The sequence below is a fragment of the Trifolium pratense genome, linkage group LG7 (assembly GCF_020283565.1).
Source record: "Trifolium pratense cultivar HEN17-A07 linkage group LG7, ARS_RC_1.1, whole genome shotgun sequence".
In the NCBI taxonomy this organism is placed as follows: Eukaryota; Viridiplantae; Streptophyta; class Magnoliopsida; order Fabales; family Fabaceae; genus Trifolium; species Trifolium pratense.
In genome coordinates this window covers 58,356,699-58,380,455 of record NC_060065.1, presented here as the reverse complement: position 1 = coordinate 58,380,455, position 23,757 = coordinate 58,356,699, and the positions used below count along the sequence as shown (strand labels likewise).

The following is a 23,757-nucleotide window of genomic DNA, read 5'->3' as shown; positions in this document are numbered from 1 at the left end:
TTCTCTTTGGATAAATGGTGACTAGCGTAAAATTTGGGATATGTCTCTTCCTCCAATATTGAAGCATTTTCGTTGGCTCCTAGCTCATGTGAACCTTCATAGGCGTGGTGTGAATGTCAGACTATTTGTCCTCATTGTAATGTTGCAGCGAAAGATGAATTACATTTATTTACAATTTGTGCACATGCTATTTTCGTGTTGGATGAAGGTTAATCTTTGGAATAATTTAGAGCATCAATTTCATCAAAGCGGTAGTTTTTCATCTAGTATTTTTCTCTATTTCCCCTGCCATGGCATATGCATAACAATTGTTGTTTGCTGCTATCCTTTGGAGTATATGGCGCGCTCATAACGCTTGTTTTTTGGAGAATAAGTTAGCTAATCCGGTTTCAACGTGCTCGATCGCTTCAGAACTATTACACGACTACAACTAGTGTCATAATTCTCTTGTTTCAACATATATGTTTTCTCACGCAATGACTTAGGAGAAATCAATTGTTGATTGGTTGAAGAGCAACATTGACGGAGTTTTATTTGCGAATGAGAAGAAGTTTGGCATCAGAGTTCGCTTTTGTGATAAGCTTTGGGCTCCTTTGTACAAGCTCATACAAATTATTTTTTCTTTCAAAGTCACATACTCTGAATGCGAAGCTAGCACTTTGAAGCATGTTTTTCTTCTAGCCATATCAAATGGTTTTGAGAGGGTCATTTTTTAAAATGATTGTTAACTAATTGTCATTTTTTAAAATGATTGTTAACTGATTGTGAATAGTTTCATGAATGATTGTATGCAAGATAATAAATAAATTAATTACCTTGCTTATTAGTTGAAGATTCAATTAGTTGGATCCGAATTCAACCAGGTCGGACTATTTTTAATTATATATAAATCAACAATAAATAAATTAATTAAACAATATTCACAGTTTCACAGTTCGCACTATTAAAATGTTATAATAAGCCAACATGTAAAATTAAAATATTACACATAATATATAATTAATAATTTTTGGGTGTGATGGGTAGCTCAGCTGGTTAAACTAGTTGAGCTAAGGGTTAAAGAGCAGGAGGACCAGAGTTCAAGTCCTGGCAAAGAAGAAAAAAACTAACATTGTAATACTAACAACTAACATTGCTTATCAAAAAAAAATTTATTTATTTTTTGGTTTATAATGAGCTGGGAATCGAACCCATGACTAGGGATGGCGATGGGTGCCCATGGGTGCGGGTTTGATACTACCCAAACCCACACCCATATATTCGGGTGCCACCCAAACCCAAATGTTATTCGGGGTGAGAAAATGAAACCCACACCCGCACCCACTGGGTTCGGGTTTTTTCACCCAAACCCAAAACCCATTCGGGTGCCACCCAAACCCAAACCCAGTCAACTCGGGTTTCGCCCGTTGACTTGGGTTTGGGTTCGGGTGGGTCTATCGGGTTTGAGTTTTTCTGTCATCCCTACCCATGACTTATAACATACTACACAAATCCCTCACCACTAGACCAAACCTAATAGCTTAATAATAAGAGCAGGGATCCGTTGACTCCAGGAGTAAGTCTGAAATTAATATTTGTTAGTAGTAGTACCTTCCGTAATTTGTTTAAACCATGAATAAAACGTAAGAAAATAGAGTTTTTAAATTAAACAAAACAATGATTATTTATTTATGGTTTAACATAATACGATTGAATAACAAAAATAATAATACACAAATAAAAATTGATCGCTATTAGCATCATATAGCTCAAAAATATAAATCTAGCAAAAATAATAATATTAAACTTCCCAGAATGGAAGAAAAAAAATAAATTACAAAAAATACAGAACAATATCACCTCAAAATTGCAGTTAGGATCTCTCTTTTTTTTTTGTACAGGAGTTAGGTTCTCTATTTCTCATTCTTTTAATTTCCTTTATTATTATATAGTTTTAGGAATATAAATTTAAAAATGTGATATTAAGTAGGTCCAAATATATTTTGTACACCCAAAAACATTTAAAAATTTTGATATTGGAAGAAATGGAAATGATAAAAAATGAGAGGATCTCAACATCGTTTTTTTAAACATAAATTGATCATTGACAAAATAAAAATGGAAGAAAAAGAAAATCGTAAAACTTTTATTATTTAATTTGTTAAACTGAAGTTAGTATATTTTTTTATAATACAATAATAAGGAATATAATTCTTTTTGTACTCCTACATACTACATGCTATGCTCAGGACCCTAAACTAGGTTAAATGGATTAACAAATTTGGATTATTTCTCGATTTGTGCATGTTATCTTTGCATGAGTCATGCTGATCTCTTGCTCATATTTTATTTGAGATTTATTTTTGTCACCTTACCGGTTTCTTGCGTGCCCTACGAATTTCCAGTTTTATCCTTTCGTTACTTAAGGAGCGAATGTTATAAAAATGAGAAATTTATGAAAAAACACCCTACATAAAAATTAAAGATTTTAACAGTCCTCGACTTAAATAGTTGACGTTATAAAAATGTGAAATTTGAGGAAAAAACACCCCCTAACAAGAAAATTCCACATTTTTATAACGTCCGCTACTTTTAAGCAGCGGACATTATAGATTTTTGAGAAAAAAATACCATCCTACCATGAAATTTTTAAGATTTTAAATGTGTAATCCACTTTTTAAGTAGCGCATGGGTGTATTTTGATAATTTTGTAGGGCGCGCAAAAAATAAAGTAGATGACAAAAGTAAATCTAAGTTTATTTTAGCCAAATAAACTAGTGACTAAAAATTCAATCCACAAAATTACTTGGGCAAAATAGCTAGTAAGTCTTCTTGTGTTTTTTCAGATTGGTGTAAGGATCCATTAAAATGCATTATTAGCATGTAATAATCGCTATAAGAATTGTAAGGGTCGAGTACCCCTTATACTCCTTATGATTCAATTTTTGCTTATAAAAAAAAAAACTTGGCCAAAATAAAATAAAATCTGCCAACTGAGTTTGAGACTCTTCGGTTCTAATTTTATTGGATATTTTTTATTCACCATTTATTATTATATTTTTTTGGGTACATAAACTCACCATTTTTTATTTATTTATTTATTTGACTCGAAATAGTAATTTTCCTTTCAGAAAAACAAAGAAAATAGTAGTTTTTTTTTTTTGACAAACAAAGAAAAGGGAAAAATGAAGCGCGCGAATAATCAAAAGCCTAACCTAATTTCCGCATTCGCCTTGGAGTGAATAATCAAAAGTCACAACAGTATTGGAGCAATTCATTCATAATAATAATCTGAAGTGTAAAACCCTACCAATGTCAACGGCGAACAAACTTGTTACTAGACGGGAACTACTGGAACGTTGGAGAGGCATCGAGGAAGAAGAAGAAGAAGGGAACGCCGACGATGATGACGTTGTTGATCCCTCCATACACCGTCGCCTCCAGCTCCACAAAGAGCAATGGTTATCTAATTTATTTATTTATTTATCCTTTTTATAAGCACGGGGAACAATCGAATCGAATTTAAAACCAACTAATCGCTAGTATTTGTTTTAATAATAATCATTGAGCTGCAATGTTACAACATTATTATATATTTCTTTTGAATTGTAGTAATTTTTTGTCTAGTTGCTGTAATAAAAATAAATTTAGTGTGAGCATGTTTAAGCTTAAGCTATACATATCGGCCCTCCCTCTAGATTAAACCTGGTGAATTTAAATAACAATCAATCAAATAATATGTGAATTGTAACGCTTCATGAATATGTGATTGCTGTGACTTGGGATTGTATTATTCTCTTCTTCTCTGTAAAAATAAACAAGTTATGTCTTTATCTTGACGTTGTTTCCTTGCTGATTCGTATCTCCTGACCCTTGGCAGTTTCCATAACACCTTTAATTATTGTCAGGTTTGCAGATGCATATAATTTTCTAATCTGCTTGCCTAGTGAAAATCATATTTGGTGTGGTATGTGGGAATTAATGGGGCCTCTTTTAGAGACTTTTTACAATTACTACAAAGACGACCGCAAAGATTCACCTCTTAGGCGGCTATGGAAGAGAATCTCTGATGAAATGAAGCACTGCCTGCAGTGCATTTCTCAGCATCATCAAGCCCAAGACACATATAATACGGAGTATGAGTCTAGCTCTATCGGTCCTCTTCTTGATATCTTGCAAAAGCTTGATCATGAGAGGGTGACATCACACCTGAGTGATATCAATGCAAGAATAACAGGGCAAAAATATGATTCTGCTCGTGATAATGCCGAAGTTGTTATTGTCTTGTATGAGGTAGGTTGTTTTTCTGATGCTTTCCGTCAGACTAGTATTGTTGATATATTAATTTATATCTATTTATTATTGGAATTGCATAATCTGATAGTGCTTCTCTTTATAAGTAGAGTTTTTTTGTTGCTCCTGAATAAGTACTAGAAATATGTTGATTGTATTATTATTATTATTATTATTATTATTAATACGTCCAAATTCGTTTTCTGTTTTTCTTGATATACTATTACAAATCTTATTTTGTACTAAAGTTTTTGTAACTGGCTGGAATGAGATGTTCAAGGAGAACTATAAATTGAATGAAGCCACTAAGGTTGTGTGAGGAATCTAAAGCTTTTATTCAGTGGTTAAACAGTTATTCTGTTCATGTTATTATAATAACTGCTCTTATGTATATCTTAATTTCATTTTATTTTTCTTGTGTATGAATTTTCTAATCTGAAGTTCAGAGTTTATAAACTAATTTTTCTCCCTCCATAATTTGAAATAGGTATTGATGTTCCCAATTCTCTTAGATTATCAGCCTCTATTCACTGAGTTTGAGTTGTTTGTTGAAGCTATTGATAATAAGCACGAACTGGCTTTGTCTGGACATCAACAATTTCCGGTAATTTTTGTTTCTTTTCCTTGCTGTGTATTTCTGCAGATCCATTATTTTATATTTCTCTTTACACATTGAACTTATTTTCTTCCAGGGAGTGTATGCATTACTTTTTTGCAAGAGAAGCGTTCGTTCTGTTGGATACCGTCTAGCAGGATCAATGGGAAGAGTAAGGTACTCATTGTTTTTTGCATGTAAAAGCTTCAGCTACAATAGTTGCGATTTCATGTAGTAGTTGATAATGCGCTGTGGAAGTTATGTTTTATGAATGCTTTTTCTCTGTGTATAAATCCCATAAAAGGTATTTAATAATATCTTATCTCAAAACAAAGTTTTTTGACTCAAAATAGCTACGAAGATGTGAATGGTTAACCCAGAGTTTTTCAATGCATCTTAGGATATCGTTATTGCCATTTACCATTGATAGATTCATGGAAATATACCTTGTTGCTTATCTTTTATTTGTTACTGTATTCAGATATATTTTTCTCCTACGAGACACTTTAAGCATTTCTATCTTTTTGGTAACTGTTAATAATTGTGTGTGCACGCACTTAGGAGAGCAGCAGACTTGGAACCTCTGCAACCACTGCTTAAGAAGTTCATTGGCTGTTTAGAGGCAGATGCTTTACCATTGGTTATGGAGACTTCGGCACCAAGAACTCCACTGGATCGCATGTCCATATGGATTGGTATCAAATCACTGTAAGAAGTGTGTTTTTTCTTTTATAGTATCAAGATTCAGCCTAGTCACCTCTTTTCTAATATTTAATATGGTACATTCTGACGTATGTTTTGTGAAGACTTGGCTTCTTGGATCCTCCAGCTTTTGAAGAAGGGATATTAGAAAATTATCCCTTTTTTCTTGATATTGTACTCAATCATATTAGTGGCGATTCACTTGAATTTTCACATGCTGGTACTTGCTTGAGAATACTTTTTGAAATGCTCGGTACACATTTTCCTTTTCCAATTCCTAAAGTTAGTTTTTTTTCCCTTTAATTTATTATACATTCGTTTGGCTGACTTTTTATTTTGTTCTTTTGCCTTGGCTTAAGGCTGTAAGCTTTGGTTAAGTTCTACACTGTCTCCAAGTGTAATGCGCAACACTCTACTTGGTCAATGCTTCCATATTCGCAATGAGAAAATCCACAAAGATATTTTTGGTCTATTCCAACCCTTTCTACAGGCATGTGCATATTGATCTGGTGTTTGTTTGTTTGCTTGCTCTGGTCTATTCCAACCCTTCTCTATTCCAACCCTTTTTTGTTCTGTTGTTGACATTATTTGGATGTCTGATCAAATGTTCCAGTCTCTTGAAGCTTTGCATGATGGGGAGCATGAAAAGCAACGTAGGCATTTTCTCTATTTTCTCCTCCATCAAGTGCCAGTGAGCAGTAACTTCAGCATTCTAACAAGGAAATTGGCATGCCAGGTTATTACATTTAGATTTTTGTGTGGAGGCTTTTGCGTAGCTTGTGTAGATTTAGTGATTGATGAATGCAAGTTGTTTTGGCTTATCTTAGTTGCTATATTTTCAGATAGCACTTCTTATTGTACACCGAGGTTACAAGATGAACCCGCCGTGCCCTCCTTTTGAGTGTGCACATATGTGGTATGTAGTTCTATTCTCCCTCTTGTCTCTCTGGGTTTAAATTTAAAATCTGGAACTAAGAAGTTGTTGTTAACTGAAAAAGAAGTTAGTTTACCTATCTTCAGTTTAACAATATAGAAATTCGGGACTAAGAAATTGACTTTATAGGGATAGAACTTTAGAGGAAAGGAAAGTAAATGGCTCTATAGAGTTTGTGTGGATAACTTTTGCAATTTTCCGTTGGATCTATTACTCATTGTCATCTCTCTCTTTTTGTTTCAAACGGCCAAAGTTAATAATTAATTGTTAGTGTCAGTATTTTTCACCTTCGACAGGAGTTGAACCCTGGACCTTTTCTCATTAACTCCTTTCACCCTTAGCTCAAACCAGTTGAGCTACCCACCTGCTCATTGTCATTTCTAAGTATGAAAGCAAGACAAATATAAGAAATAGTGGCTACATATTGTTCTGGCAAATAACTTAGAAAGCAGTCATGCTTTGGATAGGAAAATTCTATTTTCCAGGACACAATGCAACCCTTTTAATGATACTTGTTACTGAAAATGTAAGTTGTCATATATACAGATAATCCTTTTGTAGGTACGTTAAAACTTAATGAGAAGGCAAAAAGTTGTTTGAGTTTCTTAATCTCTATAGTAAATATCCCTATAGGCCCGCCTTATCCTTTGAATCTAGTTCCCAGCATTATTGATCCTGCTTTTCCCATCAAAGGTACTCTGCACTAACTGTCTAGTTCACTAATCACGATCTTCTTCTGATTCTAAGCACAATGGAAACTTTGGATTAACAACAAATCTTTGCATCCTTTAGTTACTGATTCAATCTGTTGCTTCCAGACAAGGATTTTTTTCATCTTAGCTAAACAGTGAGAGAAGGTAAATGGTGCTGATGTAGTATAGGTACCAAGAGAGTTGTTTCCTGTGCAAGGTAAAAAAATACTAAAAAGAAAGCAATGGTTCAGGCCCAAGAAACAGCTCCATACCATAGCAGGAAATCTTTTCCAGAGAAAATGGGGAAAAATTAAGCGAAACTTGGAAATGGATAAAAAATATCAGCAGAGTAATCATATCTGTTACCTTAGCTCTAATCTAATCTAACAGAATTGTAATCGACCATCTCATTCTATAACAGACTCTAAATAACTCTAACAGCTGACTGCATCAGCTCTGTAACAATTATTGCACATGCAGAAACACCTTCACAGAACAGAGACTGAGATACACACGTCGTACACTCTAATCATGTTACTGCATTCTACTTATTGCTCAAAAAGTCAGGAAAAACTCAAATAGTGATTTTAAATTTTAATGAGTTGAGGCACAAGCACAGGCCTTGTTTGGTGCTTCATTTCCATTTCCACAGCAGGAAGGCATGGGCTAGGATACTGTCTTCATTGTGAATTGTATAATGTTAGTGTACCTACCGAACTGTCTGAGAACTTATACAGAACAGCTTCTTCATATATAATATGAATGAGCTTAATCGGATGGTGACATGTTTATGATATTCTTGGATTACTCTTCTGTTCATTACTTGATTATTTCTCAACATTTATGTTGGACAGGGGACCTTCACTCGTTTCATCTCTGAAAGACTCCTCGCTTCACAGTTCTTTGAGGCAACCTGCTTTTGACCTTATACAGACAATCATAGTATCAGATGCTACTGCTTTAATATATTCAGTACTGAATTGCTGCACAACTAGTAGCATTGATAGCAGCATGTCATGTGATATCCTTAAGTTGGATGATGAAAATGATGATATTTGGTTGCCTTCTATTCCAAATGGTGATGAGCAGGATTGTAGAAGTTCTTGGAGTGAATTCATTATGCAGAGTGAAATAGCCTCTCAAGAGTGCCGAGAGTGGATGTGCATTCCAATGTTATGGGTTGATGTTTTAGTTGATACCAGTCCCTCAATTCTTCCACTTTCATTTTCCAAAGCCGTTTTTTGGGCACGATCCCGTTTTCCGATGTTAGAACTTGAGAGCAGTGCTGAAATGATGCTTCCAGTCAGATCCTGTCATTCATCTTTTGCTGCAGAAATATCATCTGCATTTGGGTGGAAAGTTCCAACTGGATCTGATGATGGTGGAGATGGAAACAAATCAAAGAACTCAGTTGAAGTGTTGACCATGTCTTTTCCTTTAATAAGAACATTTAACAGGTTGAACACCAGCTCGATTCCATATTGATTGTATGCTATATTGAAGTTCGAGGGCCTTGTGCTTTTAAGTTAGAAGTAGGTTTTTAATATTGACTCAATAATTTGGATTTGCACCTCAGGTTCACTACACATTTTCTAGTTCAGATGAGACAAGGAGAACTTCGAAGTCAATGGATTTGGGAACCAGTGATGAGTCAAAGCTTGATCCTTTCGCTATTGGATCCAAATGATGTAATATGCCCAATTTATATAGAACTTACAGATCCCATGTTATTGCCCTCATCGAAATGTGATGAATTTTGTTCTTATTCTTTTTCTTATTTGTGGAATAGATCCTAAGGTATGTACATTGTTTTTTTCCATGCAGGATATTAGACAGTTTGGAAAGTCTATGTTGGAGCAAGTTTCTGAAACTCATGGTCTTTCTTGTGGATTGAAGTTTCTTTGTTCTTACAGACCCTCATTGTGTGCAACTATTTTGGGCCTTAAACATGCTATGAAACTGGTAATATTTTCAGCAAATGTTACTGGAATATAATGTGTGTAGAAAATAATAAGTGAATACTGTTATGTGTTATTCCTCAACTCAAGGCTGGTTTAAATAGGAAGAGTACAAAAATAAAAGGAAATAATAGATAAGCTTAGAATCTCCTAGAAACAACAAACTAGGAAACTAAATATTTTCCAACACCCCCCCTCAAGTTGGTGCATAGATATCTATCATGCCCAACTTGCCTATCAAATGCTCAAAGGTGGGTCTTGCTAAGCTTTTGGTCAAGATATCCGCAGTTTGCTGACTCGAAGTTACAAAAGGTAGACATATGATTCCGGCATCTAACTTCTCTTTTATGAAATGTCGATCGATCTCAATGTGCTTGGTTCTGTCATGTTGAACTGGGTTATGAGATTTGCTAATAGCGGCTTTATTGTCAGAGTATAATTTCAATGGAAGCTCAATTTTAATCTTAAGCTCTTCTAGGACTCTGTGGATCCATAATCCTTCACAAATACCTTGAGCCATAGCTCTAAACTCAGCTTCTGCACTACTTTTTGCTACAACTTGTTTCTTGCTCCTCCATGTCACAAGATTACCCCAAACATATGTACAATATCCAGAGGTTGATCTTCTGTCAGTGACTGAACCTGCCCAAAAGAGCCAGAAAGAGTGTTAGATTCAAGAATTTTGTACGGTCTGTCTTGTTGTTCCATCGTGAATGAAAGCTGAATTGAAGAAGACTATTGCTCTTGATCAGAATTACTGACTTGGAATGTATGACCCTCACTTCCACCTTTGTTCTTCTGATTTGAAGGTCACGAAAGACCATGTAATTTCCAACATTGGAAAATAGTATGTCCCAACCGAATGAACAGTAGTACATGAACAGTATCACTGGATGAACAGTGCCACACACAAAATCAGTTGTCGTGATCAAAATGTAAACACGACGGCGGCTAGGGTTTTGCGGAAGCGAGACCCCCAAAATCAAGAGCTCTCGATACCATATAGAAAATAATAAGTGAATACTGTTATGTGTTATTCCTCAGCTCAAGGCTGATTTAAATAGGAAGAGTACAAAAATAAAAGAAAATAATAGATAAGCTTAGAATCTCCTAGAAATAACAAACTAGGAAACTAAATATTTTCCAACAATGTGGTTGCTATCTAATCCTTTCTTTGCGTGTGTAAAAGAGGGCAGCTCATTAGAGAAAACAAAAATACAACTTCTAGAAAGGATACATATTCTTTGAAACAGAAGCCAGATAGCCATAAAAGCAGCAAAACTATTGTTGAAAGTACTCTATTATTTCAGAGTATGTTTATTGCAATGTGAAGGTGCTCCTTTTATAATTATAGGAGAGAGTACATACAGACACTCCACAAATTAAGGAGTGATTTAAGTAATAAACATAAAACACAATTAACATAAAATCAAATAGTATTGAGACTAATATTAATTAAATATTTCAACAACCATTCATTCTCTTTGCATACTCAAAATGTCTCCCACTTGTACAAAAGAGGTGAACTCATCTAGCCTCATTCTCTTACGCACAAAACACTAGCCTCACAGTTGCAGCACTGATTGCTCAAATGCATCTAACATCTCCATGCGAACTCGTCTGCAAAAGAGGTGAACAATGTTGTAGAGTCCATACCCCATAGATCCCAACAGACAAAATATTCCTTTTAATCCAAAATTGATATGCCAACACATTGTTATTTATGACAACTGACATCTCAACTATGCTAGCACCTCAACAACTGATTATTATTTGCTCAACTATGCAAGTTTTCAATGAACTCAACTTCAATGAGCTTAACACTGGGCTCTATTGCGTTGAATTTAGCTCCACCAAAACCCAGTCCTACCCTTGCTCACTGTAGTGATTTTGAACTTGTTGATTTGTCAATTTGTCCTTTGATTTTGAACTTGTTATGCTCTTTTTCTTTTGCGCTGAGTCGTGAAACTATTTTTTGATTTGTGTATCAATTTTGAATTATAACTGTCTGATCTGATCTGGTCACTGGATAATTTTATTAGATTGTTGAATATTTACTATGCATATAGTATCAAATCATCTTAGGTAAACATAACTTTTGTATTAAGTAATCTCTTACGAGTTTGTTAGTCGAGTCTGCAGAGATTCCTGGCGCAAATTCTAGAATTTGACAATCTTGGTCTAGTGATCATTTGACCGACAGCCCTCTATTTTTTTTTCAATTTTACTAATAGCATTGTGTTTCCATGCTAGGTTCAACTGGATTCTGTTTTGTTGAAGTTTCATACTTTACATCATTTTTGGTTTCTTTTATGCAAATTACTCAAAGATGAGGGAGTACTTGGCCCAGAGTTGCCCGGAAGTACACACATTGACTCAAGGGTGCCAAAGTTTTCTTCACAAGGCGGGTTTTTGAAGCAGCCAGCTTTTGATTCTCTGCCTGTGGATATTGATAAACATGTTATCAACGTTGAATTACAAATAAAGGAAAAATTTAGTTGCTTACTATCTGAAATGGCATGGCCTGTTTTCTGTAGGTGCCTGGTAAAAGGCAAGGAATTTATTGATTATAATTTCTGCCAGGTATTATGTAGTCTATTTATCCTTTGTGAATTTTTTTTCTTCCCCTTTTCTGCTTATGTTTAGTGGCATTTTAAAATACTTTGTTATTCCAAACCCAAAGAACATTCAGCATGGTTCTTTTATTATGCTTTCATCATTTGATGGAATGGAAATATGAAACTTGGCTACTGTCCATAAGTTATTAGTGAACATTTTTGTAAATGATTTTATACGTCAATATTTACTTCTAATTTCCGAGTTCAGGTTAAAATGAGTAATCGAGATTTCATCCCATTAGGGTTTTAGCTTTTCCCACTTCACTCTTTGATTTTTTCTCTTAATATAAATAAGTTTGTTGTTTTACAAAAGAAAAGTTAGCTTATTTACTTTTGCAGCTCCACATCATCTATAGGTTGTAGAAGCAGGAAGTTCTTCACCTTTATAGTTCCTTGTTGTTTCAGATGACTTGTGTTCGGTTACTCGAGATTCTTCCTGTTCTTGTTGATAAACTCTGCCTATTTGGTGGAAAAGAGCATAGAAATTTCACAATGCTGGTAAAAAATAAAATGGGTTTCAAATGGCTTCACAATCTCATGGAATGGGGAAAGTCGTCACTAAAAGTTGTAATTGTTTATTGGAAGAGAGCACTCAGTTATTTACTGAATCTGTTCAAAGGTTCTTGCGATAAAACTTCAGCATCAACAATCATGACCATTGAAAATCTTATTACGAGCAGTGAGTTTTCTTCTTTTTCCTGTGCTTGTTTTCTCCTATGATTGAGTTTTATGCCGTTAATATGTTCTGTTTTTGTTTTGCATTATCAATTTAGATGGTTATGCCTCGGAAGAATTGACAGAACAGGTCTCTCGCTTGTCCATGTCTCTATCTAGCGAAGACTCTCATGATTTTCAGGAGGGAAATGTGAAGCTCAAATCTTTAGTATCTAAAAGTTTGCCTTTTGAAAAGAACTTTTTAAGTTCTGATATTCATTCTTCATCCATGGAGGATAAAGGTTTTCAAATTTTGGACTCTGAAGTGATGACTGGCAAAAATGATACTGAAACTATAGTTATTCTTTCAGATGATGAAGTTGAACCAAAAGTGTTTTCCAATTCCATTCTATCAGTTAGCGAGACAGGTCAGAACATATCTGATGGAAACCTAATGCCTCATACTGCTGGTAATAGTTTACCAGCTTCTGACCGTGCAATCCAGAATGTTTCGTACATGAAAACTTCTAAGGAAACAGAAGAGACCTTCCAGAAAAAAGATACTACTGATGTTTTCAGTCTTTCTTCTCAGAAGCGAGTCTCTGGTAATTTACAGAATAAGCTTGCAGTTACTCCATATATTGATTCAAAGGGCCCAGAGAGTTGTAAGAGGGAAGTAACCTCAAAAACCAAGGACAGGGTCAATTTGATAAAATCTTCTGTTGAAGCTGTCGGTACTAAAAATTTGAATAAAACTTGCAGTAATATAGCTTCCAAAATTAGCGAAACTGTGTCAAGTACTGGTAACAAAATTTCAAGTGATTTTCGGGATTCTGAAGATGATCCGCTAGAGACTGCATTGAAATCTGTGGGACGTACACAGTTGTATGTACCGAAGCCTACTTCAATTTTGAAAAGACAAGTTATTCAACTAAAAAATACTCTTGAAAGCAGATCCGCTTGTCTTCATAAGGTAGAGGACCCAACGAGAAGATTCAAGCCACCAAGTTTGGATGATTGGTATAAACCTATACTTGAAATAGATTATTTTGCAATAGTTGGTTTGGCATCTGCAAGAAAAGATGAAAGCCGAGCTGTTAACAAATTAAAGGAAGTTCCGGTATGTTTTCAATCAGCTGAACAGTATGTCGAGATATTTCGGCCATTAGTTCTGGAGGAGTTTAAAGCACAACTTCAAAATTCTTTTCATGAAATGTCTTCGTGGGAAGAGATGTTTTATGGAAGCCTTTCTGTGATGTCAGTTGAGAGAATTGACGATTTTCATATTGTTCGTTTTGTCCATGACGATGGTGATACTTCAACATGTAGGAGCTTTTCAGAAAATGACATTGTTTTGCTAACGAAAGATCCTCCCCAAAAATCTAATCACGATGTTCATATGGTTGGAAAGGTATACTGTTCTCTAGGTATGATTTATCTAGGGAGTTTTCTCTCTAGTCTATGAATATGAAGTCTTGCAGTTGATTGTTTTGGGCTATGCATGATAGGTAGGTGTAAAAAGTGAATGTTGAAAATGAAGGGAAATATCTCGATATTTGCAATGTACAACCAAAACGCGGAAAGTTTGCAATTGTTTTGCAGTCCACCTCACATATGCTGGCCAATCCAGTAAGAGATGGCAGTTAAAAGTTAAAACCTTTTTATCCCATTCCACATGCCCCAGCGTTTCTTACAAATAATGATATTTTTTTTTGGCAATTTGGCATATGGATCCACTTTATTGGCATTATCATGTTTTGTTGAGAGCTTTAATTTGTATGAGGAATTGTTTAATCCTATGCAGTAAGCCATGTCCATTTTTCTGATATATGATTGCTAATCCAACACACCTTGAGTTGTTTTTCACTTTAAATTCTAGTTACTAATTATTGAGATTAAAGGTTAAAGAAGAATTGAGAGAAGATGTACAAGTTAACTTCATGAAGAAATCTTAATATAAATTGTTATTTCTCATTTGACATAAATGTCTCCTCATATTTATAGATGAGTGAGCTATAGGAAAGATCATTAGATCAGTTACATACTGGTAAGACTCTTCAAAGTGATGTGCATTTATTGCCTTTTTTATGAACTAAAATTAGCTGGCTCCCCAATGTGGCAGACACTACCCTCAAGCCAATTTGTTTTTTTTTTCCCCCTCCTCCTCAATGCTACTTGAATAAGGGAACCGAACAAATCTCTGTCATGCTAAATCAGTCAATATGTGTTTGCAGGTTGAAAGGCGTGAGAAAGACTATAAAAGAAGTATTAGTATCGTTTTCATCCGGTTCTACTTTCAAAATGGTTCTTCACGTTTAAATCAAGCTAGAAGAAATCTCACTGAACGAAGTAAATGGCATGGATGCCGAATAATGAGCATTACCCCACAAATTCGAGAATTTCATGCTTTGTCATCTGTTAAACACATTCCCTTACTTCCGCTCATTTTAAATCCCGTCAAGGATTCCTTTTGTCATGATGAATGTAAAGAAGCAGATCTCAGCAAGCTGTGCCAGTCATTGCAGCAAACTTTGAGGTCATCGTTTAATGTCACTCAGCTCCAAGCAATAAGTGTTGCTATTGGAAGGGTTAAGCCAAAGAAAACTGTTGAATTATCTCTTATTCAGGGTCCTCCAGGTATGCGATCTACCCTGAGCTATCTGTTGACTTTGCAGATCCTATAAATTTTTACTAGTTTTTTTACTCAGAAGTTTGCTGTTATATATATGTAGGAACCGGGAAGACGCGTACTATTGTTGCAATTGTCAGTGCCCTTCTTGCTTCTCCACATAAGACGAATGGTTTAAAAAATCCTTTAAATGAAACCATGACCCAAAATTCTTTTTCTACATATTCAAGACCGAAGATTAACCAGAGTGCTGCCATTGCGAGGGCATGGCAGGATGCAGCCATGGCTAGACAATTAAATGATGATGTCCAGAGTTCTTCAAAATTTTCCGAAAACTGTGCGAGACAAAGGATTCTTATCTGTGCTCAATCTAATGCTGCAGTAGATGAATTGGTATCAAGAATTTCTTGCCACGGTCTTTATGGAAGTAACGGGAAAATGTACAAGCCTTATCTTGTGAGGGTTGGAAATGTTAAAACAGTCCATCCAAATTCACTGCCATTCTTTATTGATACAATTGTTGATCAACGTGTAGCAGAAGAGATGCATTCAAAAGATGGGAAGAATGATTTGAGGGTAGATTCATCAGCAATGTTGCGGTCTAATTTGGAGAAACTGGTTGATTCTATCAGGTTCTATGAAACCAAGCGTGCTAACTTAAGGGATGGGGATTCTGATGTTAAAAGTGGTATGGGGGATAAGACAGAAATGTCTGATGCTGAAATTGAAATGAAGTTGGGCAAACTGTATGAACAAAAAAGGCAAATATATAAAGATCTTCGTAATGTTCAAGCTCAGGAAAAGAAAGCCAATGAAGAAACCAAGACTCTTAGGAATAAGCTGCGGAAGTCTATATTAATGGAAGCTCAAATAGTGGTAACTACATTGAGTGGATGCGGTGGGGATCTTTATGGAGTTTGCTCTGAGAGAATGTTATGCTCCAAGTTTCGGGGTCCTTCTGAACATACCCTCTTTGATGCTGTTGTAATTGATGAAGCTGCCCAAGTATATATATCTCTTCTCTGCTATAAGTAATTTGTCTGTAATCTTCTAATTTCCATTTTGCCTTATGACCTATTTCTGTTGTTACAGGCTCTTGAGCCAGCTACTCTAATTCCTCTTCAGCTTTTAAAATCAAGTGGAACCCAATGCATTATGGTAAGAGTTTCCCGCTCAGGCTTTTGAGGTTCTGATATAGGTAAGTAGTTTGACATATCTTTATTATTTATTCAAGGTTGGTGACCCAAAGCAACTTCCTGCAACTGTCCTATCAACTGTTGCAAGTAAATTTCGTTTTGAGTGCAGCATGTTTGAACGTTTACAAAGGGCTGGGCATCCTGTTATTATGCTTACTGAGCAGGTACTTTGTTTTCTTCTGGATATGATCCAAAAGTGTGCTTTTGTAAGGGAAGTTAATAAGGAGCCTAATACTAAGCCTCTTCAAGTTTATCACTGAAGGAATAGGAATTAATATTTTTTGTATTTAAGTTAGTTTGTGTTCGTTTGTTTTGGCTGTTTTGTTAGTTAATTAGGGTGGTTGCGGTCCCTTTAGCAATCGTTGTTCAGGAAGCCTATAAATAAGGGTTCATTTCCTTTAGGGTCTGTTTGGTTCAATAGAAGGGAGGGGAGAGGAGGGATTTTAATTGAGGGGAGGGAAGGGGAGGGAAGAGGAAGGGAGGGATTTTAATTATTTATGTGTTTGGTTCAAAATAGAGGAGGGGAGGAGAGGGAAGGGATTTTGACTACAAATATGTTTGGTTCAGAGGGGAGGGGAGGGATTCTAAAATTAATTTACTTTTTTATCCATATAGTCTTAACACAGTTTCATGAACAATTGAGCAGAACATGAAAACTCAATTGACAAAAAAAAAAAAACCGTGAAAACTCAATAACCAAAAACTCCATAAATAATAAAACACAAAAATTTTAACAAAAAATTCATTGTTAAAAAATATTAAAGCACTTCTAATACATTACAATAAAAAAAATTATAAAACAGTATATTAAAAATAAAAAACAAAATGGTTAAAAAATTACTGTACAAAATAATAAAAAACATGTTTGTTACCAATGTTGGAAATGAATAATTATATGTAACAATGCTTAAAAAAAGTATATGTAACAAAAAAAAATTGAAAACATAAGAAAAAATGTATTCGTAAGGTATAAAAAATATTACGTGCTTATACATATATAAAAAAAAATTATGTGTCCTGTCAAAAAAAAAAATTATGTGAAAAATAAAATGGATATCAAGAATTTTATTTTTTTATGGAATGGATATCAAGAATTAGAACAAAGAAGTTTGCATTGGATATTAAAAGTATATATGTAACAAAATGATTTGAAAAAAAAAATTAGAAACTTGCAAATATAAAAAAAAGGATAATTTTGGTATTTTAAAATAATTATAAGGACAATTATGTCAATATAATTAAAATTATAATAACACACTTCTCCTTGCCTCCCCTCCAAATCCCCCCAATTTGGGGGGAATCAAAAATTGGGTTTTGGAGGGATTTTGCTCCCCTCCCCTCCTCTCCCCTCCTAAAATTTGAACCAAACACATTTAACTAAATATATTCCCTCACCTCCCCTCCCCTCCAAAAACCCCCAACCAAACAGACCCTTAGGAGGGATCTTTGAGAGCATTCTATCTTGTGTACCTTTTATCTTTTCAATCAATAAGCTACCAGGGACGAATAAACTCCCTTTCCCTTATTGTTCTTTCACAGAACTCTAACAATTGGTCCGACCTGCCGAATCATAATGGGCCGATGAACAAGAAAAGTTGATGACAGAAATGAAGACGGAAATAGATTACATCAAGGTAGGTTTGCTAGACATGATGCAGATCAAGGAATTGTTGTTGGAAATCAACAGCCTCCCTCAGAGAATGATAATTCTATTAAGGAAGGAGAAAAGGAAACAAGAGAAAAAAGAAAACCCTAGATTAGAGAACCTAGAGCTGTTGATACCATGTGGAAAATAGTGAGGCAAATGCTGTTATGCTTTATTCATCAATCAAAGGCTGTTTATATAGAGGGATTACAATCAATTCTCTTCCTTGAATCAAGGAGAGATTTTAGGAAACAAAATCATAACACGATAATAAAAAGGGAAGAATCACCTAGATTCTCCAACACCTTCCTGGATCTAGAAAGGACTCTCCCTGATCCGATAGGTGTTTGACATTTGGATTCATAGGAGTGTCAATTTGGTTTGCTGTCATGTCACTATTCCTAAATCTCCGCAAGAAGCTCTTCCTTAGCCTCGTACACTCTTGACAGGCCCACTGATTGTAAGCTCTAGTACCAACTGAGAATAGGGTTTTGGTACTGAATGGCTTGAGAGATTAGCCACCAACTTGATATTGTGATAATGGAAGCTGTACAAAGAGAATTCCTTAATTAAGGGAATAATTCTGGACTAAACCAATCCTAGTAAAAACAGAATTATATACAAGGAATATCTTAAAAGCAAAGACTCAAATCAGTGCATATCTCAATAGTGCCCTCAACTTATAAACGTTCCCTATGTTGTATTTTTTTTAAAACATTTTATGGTCATTTCATACTAAAACATGTTTGCTTTATATTAGGTTTGAATATTGGTAGCAATGAACTTTTAATTTTACTTATGAATGTGTAAATTTTGTCTATTCTTCTATTTTTGAGCTTTTATTTTTGTATGGTACTATGGTATAAATTTGTTGTATTGTACATTCCCGAAATTTCAACGTTGCAGCCTGCAACGTTGAAATTTGCAGCCATACCGCTATAGTGCTTTGAGACCAGCCGCTACACTCCACTATCCACCTTTGACCACATAGTCTTGTTATTATTATATATTCTTTCATCATTTTGGTGCACAGAGGGTTATATATTTGTTATCCTGTTTTATGTATAAGAGCTAAATCCCTTCCCTTTGGTTTTTCTCACAATGGCAGTATAGAATGCATCCAGAGATATGCATGTTTCCTTCGTTGCATTTCTATGACAACAAATTACTAAATGGTAGCCAAATGTATAGCAAATCAGCACCATTTCATCAGACCGAGGGTCTTGGACCTTATGCATTCTATGATATTATTGATGGTCGGGAGGCTCATGGGAAAAACTCTGGTGCAATGTCACTTTGTAATGAACATGAAGCTGATGCTGCAGTTGAAATACTAAGATTTTTCAAGAAAAGGTTCCAATTTTCTCTCTCTCTCTCTCTCTCTCTCTCTCTCTCTCTCTCTCTCTCTCCCCCCTTTATGTTTATTATGGTTATGATGACTGCTTACAAAATTTGTATGCCTCCTTAGGTACCCAGCTGAATTTATTGGTGGAAGAATTGGCATTATTACTCCATACAAGTGTCAACTTTCTCTTCTGCGGTCTCGTTTTCTTAATGCATTTGGTTCTTCAACCATAGCCGACATGGAATTTAACACCGTGGATGGTTTCCAAGGTAGAGAGGTGGATATATTGTTGCTTTCTACTGTAAGAGCAGCTCATTCAAGCAGTGCTGCATCTGAAATAAACTCAAGCTCTATTGGATTTGTTGCTGATATAAGACGGATGAATGTTGCCTTGACAAGGGCCAAGTTATCACTTTGGATTTTGGGTAATGCAAGAACTTTACAGACAAACCATAACTGGGCAGCTCTTGTTAAAGATGCTAAAGAAAGAAACTTGATCATGACGGCTAAGATGCCATATCATTCAATGTTCAAAACAGCTAAAAGTAAGTGTGTTTTTGAAATTTCTGATAATCATGCAAGACCATTGAAGCATGAGAAGAAGGTTGATGATAGTGGCCACAAAGTACCAAAAAAATTGGTTAATGACAATGATACCCAGGTGGGGAAAAATAAATGTGTTTCTGAAGTCAAGGACCGGAATAAGGGTAGTTGTGATGAGAATAATTTTTCAGTTTTGGAAAAAATTGCTCTGGCCAAGGAAAGAGATTCCAAGAATAAGCATATTTCCATAAAGAAGGATACACCATGTGTAGATGGTGGAAGAGAAGGCAAATATAAAATGAAGATTAGCTTGGGAAAGACACCACCAAGTAAAGGGCAATCAAAATTTCAAAATTCAAGGAACCGTTTAGACCATCCGGTGAAAAAAACAGGTGGTGGACATAAAGCATCAAAACCTTCAGAGTCAGAAAAACCGGCTATGTATTCCAGAGGGGATATGAGCAGTTCTGCAGAAGTTTCTGCTTCCTCAATGAAAGAATGTCACAAAGATAGAGATGCAAATAATCAAGGTAGAGCTTCTAATCAAAGTATGGGTGCTGAAATTTCAAAAAGGAAACAGCAGCGTGAAGCTGTTGATGCTATTCTTAACTCATGTTTGATATCTACGAAGAAGGAAGAGAGATCGACAAAAGTTTCTGCAAAGAGGTCCTTTTCCTCATCTGTTGCAAACGGTAGTATGAAACCACCTAAGAAAAGAAGAGGTAAACTTCCTCATCTATGCTTACTAATTTTGATGATGTAGATGTTGTTTACCTTTAGTTGATGCAAATGTGATGATGCTGTGAAAACAATATTTTTGGAGCCATGGTAATATACGTTAAGTTTTTATGGATCTTTACTTATCTTTACTCAATTTTCTCTAAATAAAATAAGTTATTCTCCGTGTTCCTATGTTTCTGTCTTTATCTAATTATTACATGATCATTAGTTGTCATCCTAAAACTGCTATTGAAAAATAATTTGATTTTATCATCTTCTGCATCATCATCTTCCATTGTATTTGTGAAAACTGAATATTCTTATATTTCAAGTTATGAATAATGTATAATCACTAATGTGTATATATAGACTATTCTAACCTAACGGGAGACATTCTTACATAGGCACAAAAATATAGACACAAAAATATACTACATTATTTTATTTCAAGTTATGAATAATGTACAACCACTAATGTGTTTATATAGGCTATTCTAACCTAACGGGAGACATTCTTACATAGGCACAAAAATATAGACACAAGATTTAGGCACGCACACATCATTTAAAAAAATTAAAAGAAAAATAAAATAGTCACATCAATTAATATAACTTTAATCATTTGTTCTTTAATTTTTTATTTTTTTTTGCTTATGAGTGTGCCTAACAACAATTTATTTGTGTTTGTGCCTATATAAGTTTTTCTCACCTAACGGGCTCATGGGCCGAATACATATTACTAATAAAAATAAAATATTGCTCCTAATAATAAAGGATTGCTTCTAATATTAAAATATTTACTATTTATTTACAACACTCCCCCTCAAGCTGGTGAATGAATATTTATCATTCCCAACTTGGAAACAATTCTTTCAAAGTTATTGTTGGTCAGCCCCTTAGTTAGAAGATCTGCAAGGTTGCCTTGGGAAGAGACATATGGAGTGTAAATTAGACCACTCTCCAATTTTTCTTTGATGAAGTGTCTGTCAACTTCAATATGTTTGGTCCAATCATGTTGCACTGGATTATGGGCTATGCTAATAGCAGATTTATTATCACAATAGAGTTTCATTGGTTCATCACTCTTTATCCTCAAGTCTTCCAAGATGTTTTTCAGCCATAGTAATTCACATATCCCTGTTGAACAGCCATCAAGTTACTAACCAAAAATAACTTTGAATGACATTAGAAGACAAATTTACAGCAACCAAGATAAACACATTAGAAATGGTAAGCCAGATGACCAGGGACTGACCCATGAAGCTTGTAACGCGATAAAATTTACTGGAAAAACCAACCACGACAAAGAAAAACCCAGGTGACTTTTCTACTGAGACCTCCATGCTGGTGGTCGTCCCAAACGAACCAGAATGGCAAGGCGATTTAAATAAGTGATGTCGTGCAAAAACAGCAGTGGGAAGACGACACGTGTGGCTCATGCGCAGGAGTGTGCATAACTTTGTGGCGGTGCGTGGATTGACTTATGTTGGCAGTGCTTCAGCGATTGACGGATAGGTGCCCTTTGATTCCAGTGCCGGTGGCAGTGGCTCTGACAACCGTTGAGACCCGACGGAAACCAAACTATTCAAGACTAGGGTTAGCCTTGACAGTGGTTAAACCCAAAGATAACCTTGCTCTACATACCATCTTGAATAGGAATATTTCTCATTATCAATGAAAAGGTTTGAACAACTATTTATATACATTAGAGATATAATCTAAATAGGAATGCAATCCTATTATAATCTCAAAGGATACTAACAAATCATATCATATTATAATAAATATCAATATCTCAACATAGATCATGTCACTCCAAAAATGCTATAAATGAACAGAAGACTTTCCACCTCTTGGTGTCCTGTAATTACTTTTTTTCTTCAAAATCTTTGTTTTTAAATGTTGTGGTTAGGGAAGGGAGAATATATTCAAAATCAAGAAGGGAAAATAAAACTGTAAATTATGCAATCCTAACAGGAATTGTAAGATTCTATGAAGTTCATAAAACAAATATACTTATAAATTGGTTTATATGTATAAAAAATAATTTATGTGTGTTAGATTGCAAATAAAAGATGGTTATGTGTGTTTTGTTTGCACATCCCCCTAAATTTGAGACTTTTTTCAGTGAAACCTGATGAGTGAGCACGAGATTATGGAAGAATAAACTTTTCTCTGAGGATTTATGCTGAAGCTTTTTCCTGATTCTGTTGTGATCACCTTTTTGACTTGGCATCAACTTTTCTCTGAGGATTTATGCTGAAGCTTTTTCCTTTTTTGCTTCTAATAGGTAAGTGGATTTTTATTACTGTAACATGAAATCACTGGAAACTTAAAAGCGATTTAATTTATTCTGCTGGTTGTTGGCTAAACCGAGGAACAAAAGCTATTTGTATATATGGTGGCAGATTGGTGTAAATATAAGAAATTTTGTTCGTAGTGGAGTAACTATATCCTTTTCTTCATAATGGTAAAATGGAATAAATGACTGCATCAGACAACTCTTCCTTTATCATATATATATATATATATATAAAAGGATGAATATATTGACTCCAAGAGTAATTCTTTACTCCGCATTTTGTTTAAATCTAATGGACTAAAGTTAATTGTCATTCAATTCCCCTACTATTTCTCACAACATTTATGATTTCCTCTTTGTCAATTTTTTGGAAAGGTCCATTTTTGCCCTTACTTGAACCACATTTAGCCATGTGGCTTTATTATTTTTATAGTTTAGTTTAGTCGTAATTAGTTAAATGGTCCTTTAAAATATTTTAAGTTTTACAATGGTCCCTTAAAGAAAAAAATGTTCGGATTAGTTCCTTAAAGACATCTTTGTTAGTCACATTGGTCCCTTCCGTTAATTTATCAACCACAAATGTATTAGGTGAACCAACATTGAAGGTGATCCACCATATGCCACAATATATTTTTTATTCTTAACCATTGGATTTTTTGAAAGAAAAAGAACCATTGGATTTTTAATCTTAACAAGATCTAAGAGTGCACCATCACCAACAAATTTTTGTTTCAATTTCTTCATCTTCTTCCTCCATTCCTTCATCATTTCTTCATTTTCTTTCTCAATTCCTTCATCATTTTTTCATAGCTTCATCATTCAAACTCAAAATTTCAAAACAAACCCAAAAATAAATAAATTACAAAATTGCAAAAGCCTTTTATTTTTTTTTTTGATAATGATGAGGGCTTAAGCCCATGCAAAAGCCTTTTAACTTTTATTAAAATTTGAT

The 23,757-nt window shown here is 34.8% G+C and overlaps 1 protein-coding gene across 3 annotated transcripts; it reads left to right on the top strand.

The window, feature by feature from the left end:
- The first annotated feature begins 3,108 nt into the window (after positions 1-3,108).
- On the top strand, positions 3,109-22,968 carry LOC123899865. Of its 3 annotated transcripts, none has more exons than XM_045951115.1 (22): positions 3,109-3,440; positions 3,888-4,272; positions 4,760-4,876; positions 4,965-5,044; positions 5,429-5,575; positions 5,674-5,822; positions 5,929-6,059; positions 6,183-6,305; positions 6,412-6,485; positions 8,050-8,652; positions 8,772-8,883; positions 9,020-9,157; positions 11,407-11,736; positions 12,177-12,450; positions 12,545-13,836; positions 14,660-15,062; positions 15,158-16,059; positions 16,147-16,212; positions 16,289-16,414; positions 19,004-19,248; positions 19,364-20,505; positions 22,632-22,968. In XM_045951115.1, the coding sequence occupies exons 1-22, from the start codon at positions 3,292-3,294 to the stop codon at positions 22,646-22,648; spliced, it is 7,005 nt and encodes a 2,334-aa protein (XP_045807071.1). In that variant the 5' UTR covers positions 3,109-3,291; the 3' UTR covers positions 22,649-22,968. The 3 variants fall into 3 exon arrangements, with proteins under 3 accessions (XP_045807071.1, XP_045807073.1, XP_045807072.1); XM_045951116.1 differs by having other exon boundaries at positions 3,137-3,440; positions 3,896-4,272; XM_045951117.1 differs by lacking the exons at positions 19,364-20,505; positions 22,632-22,968 and having other exon boundaries at positions 3,135-3,440; positions 19,009-19,190.
- The last annotated feature ends 789 nt before the right edge of the window (positions 22,969-23,757 follow it).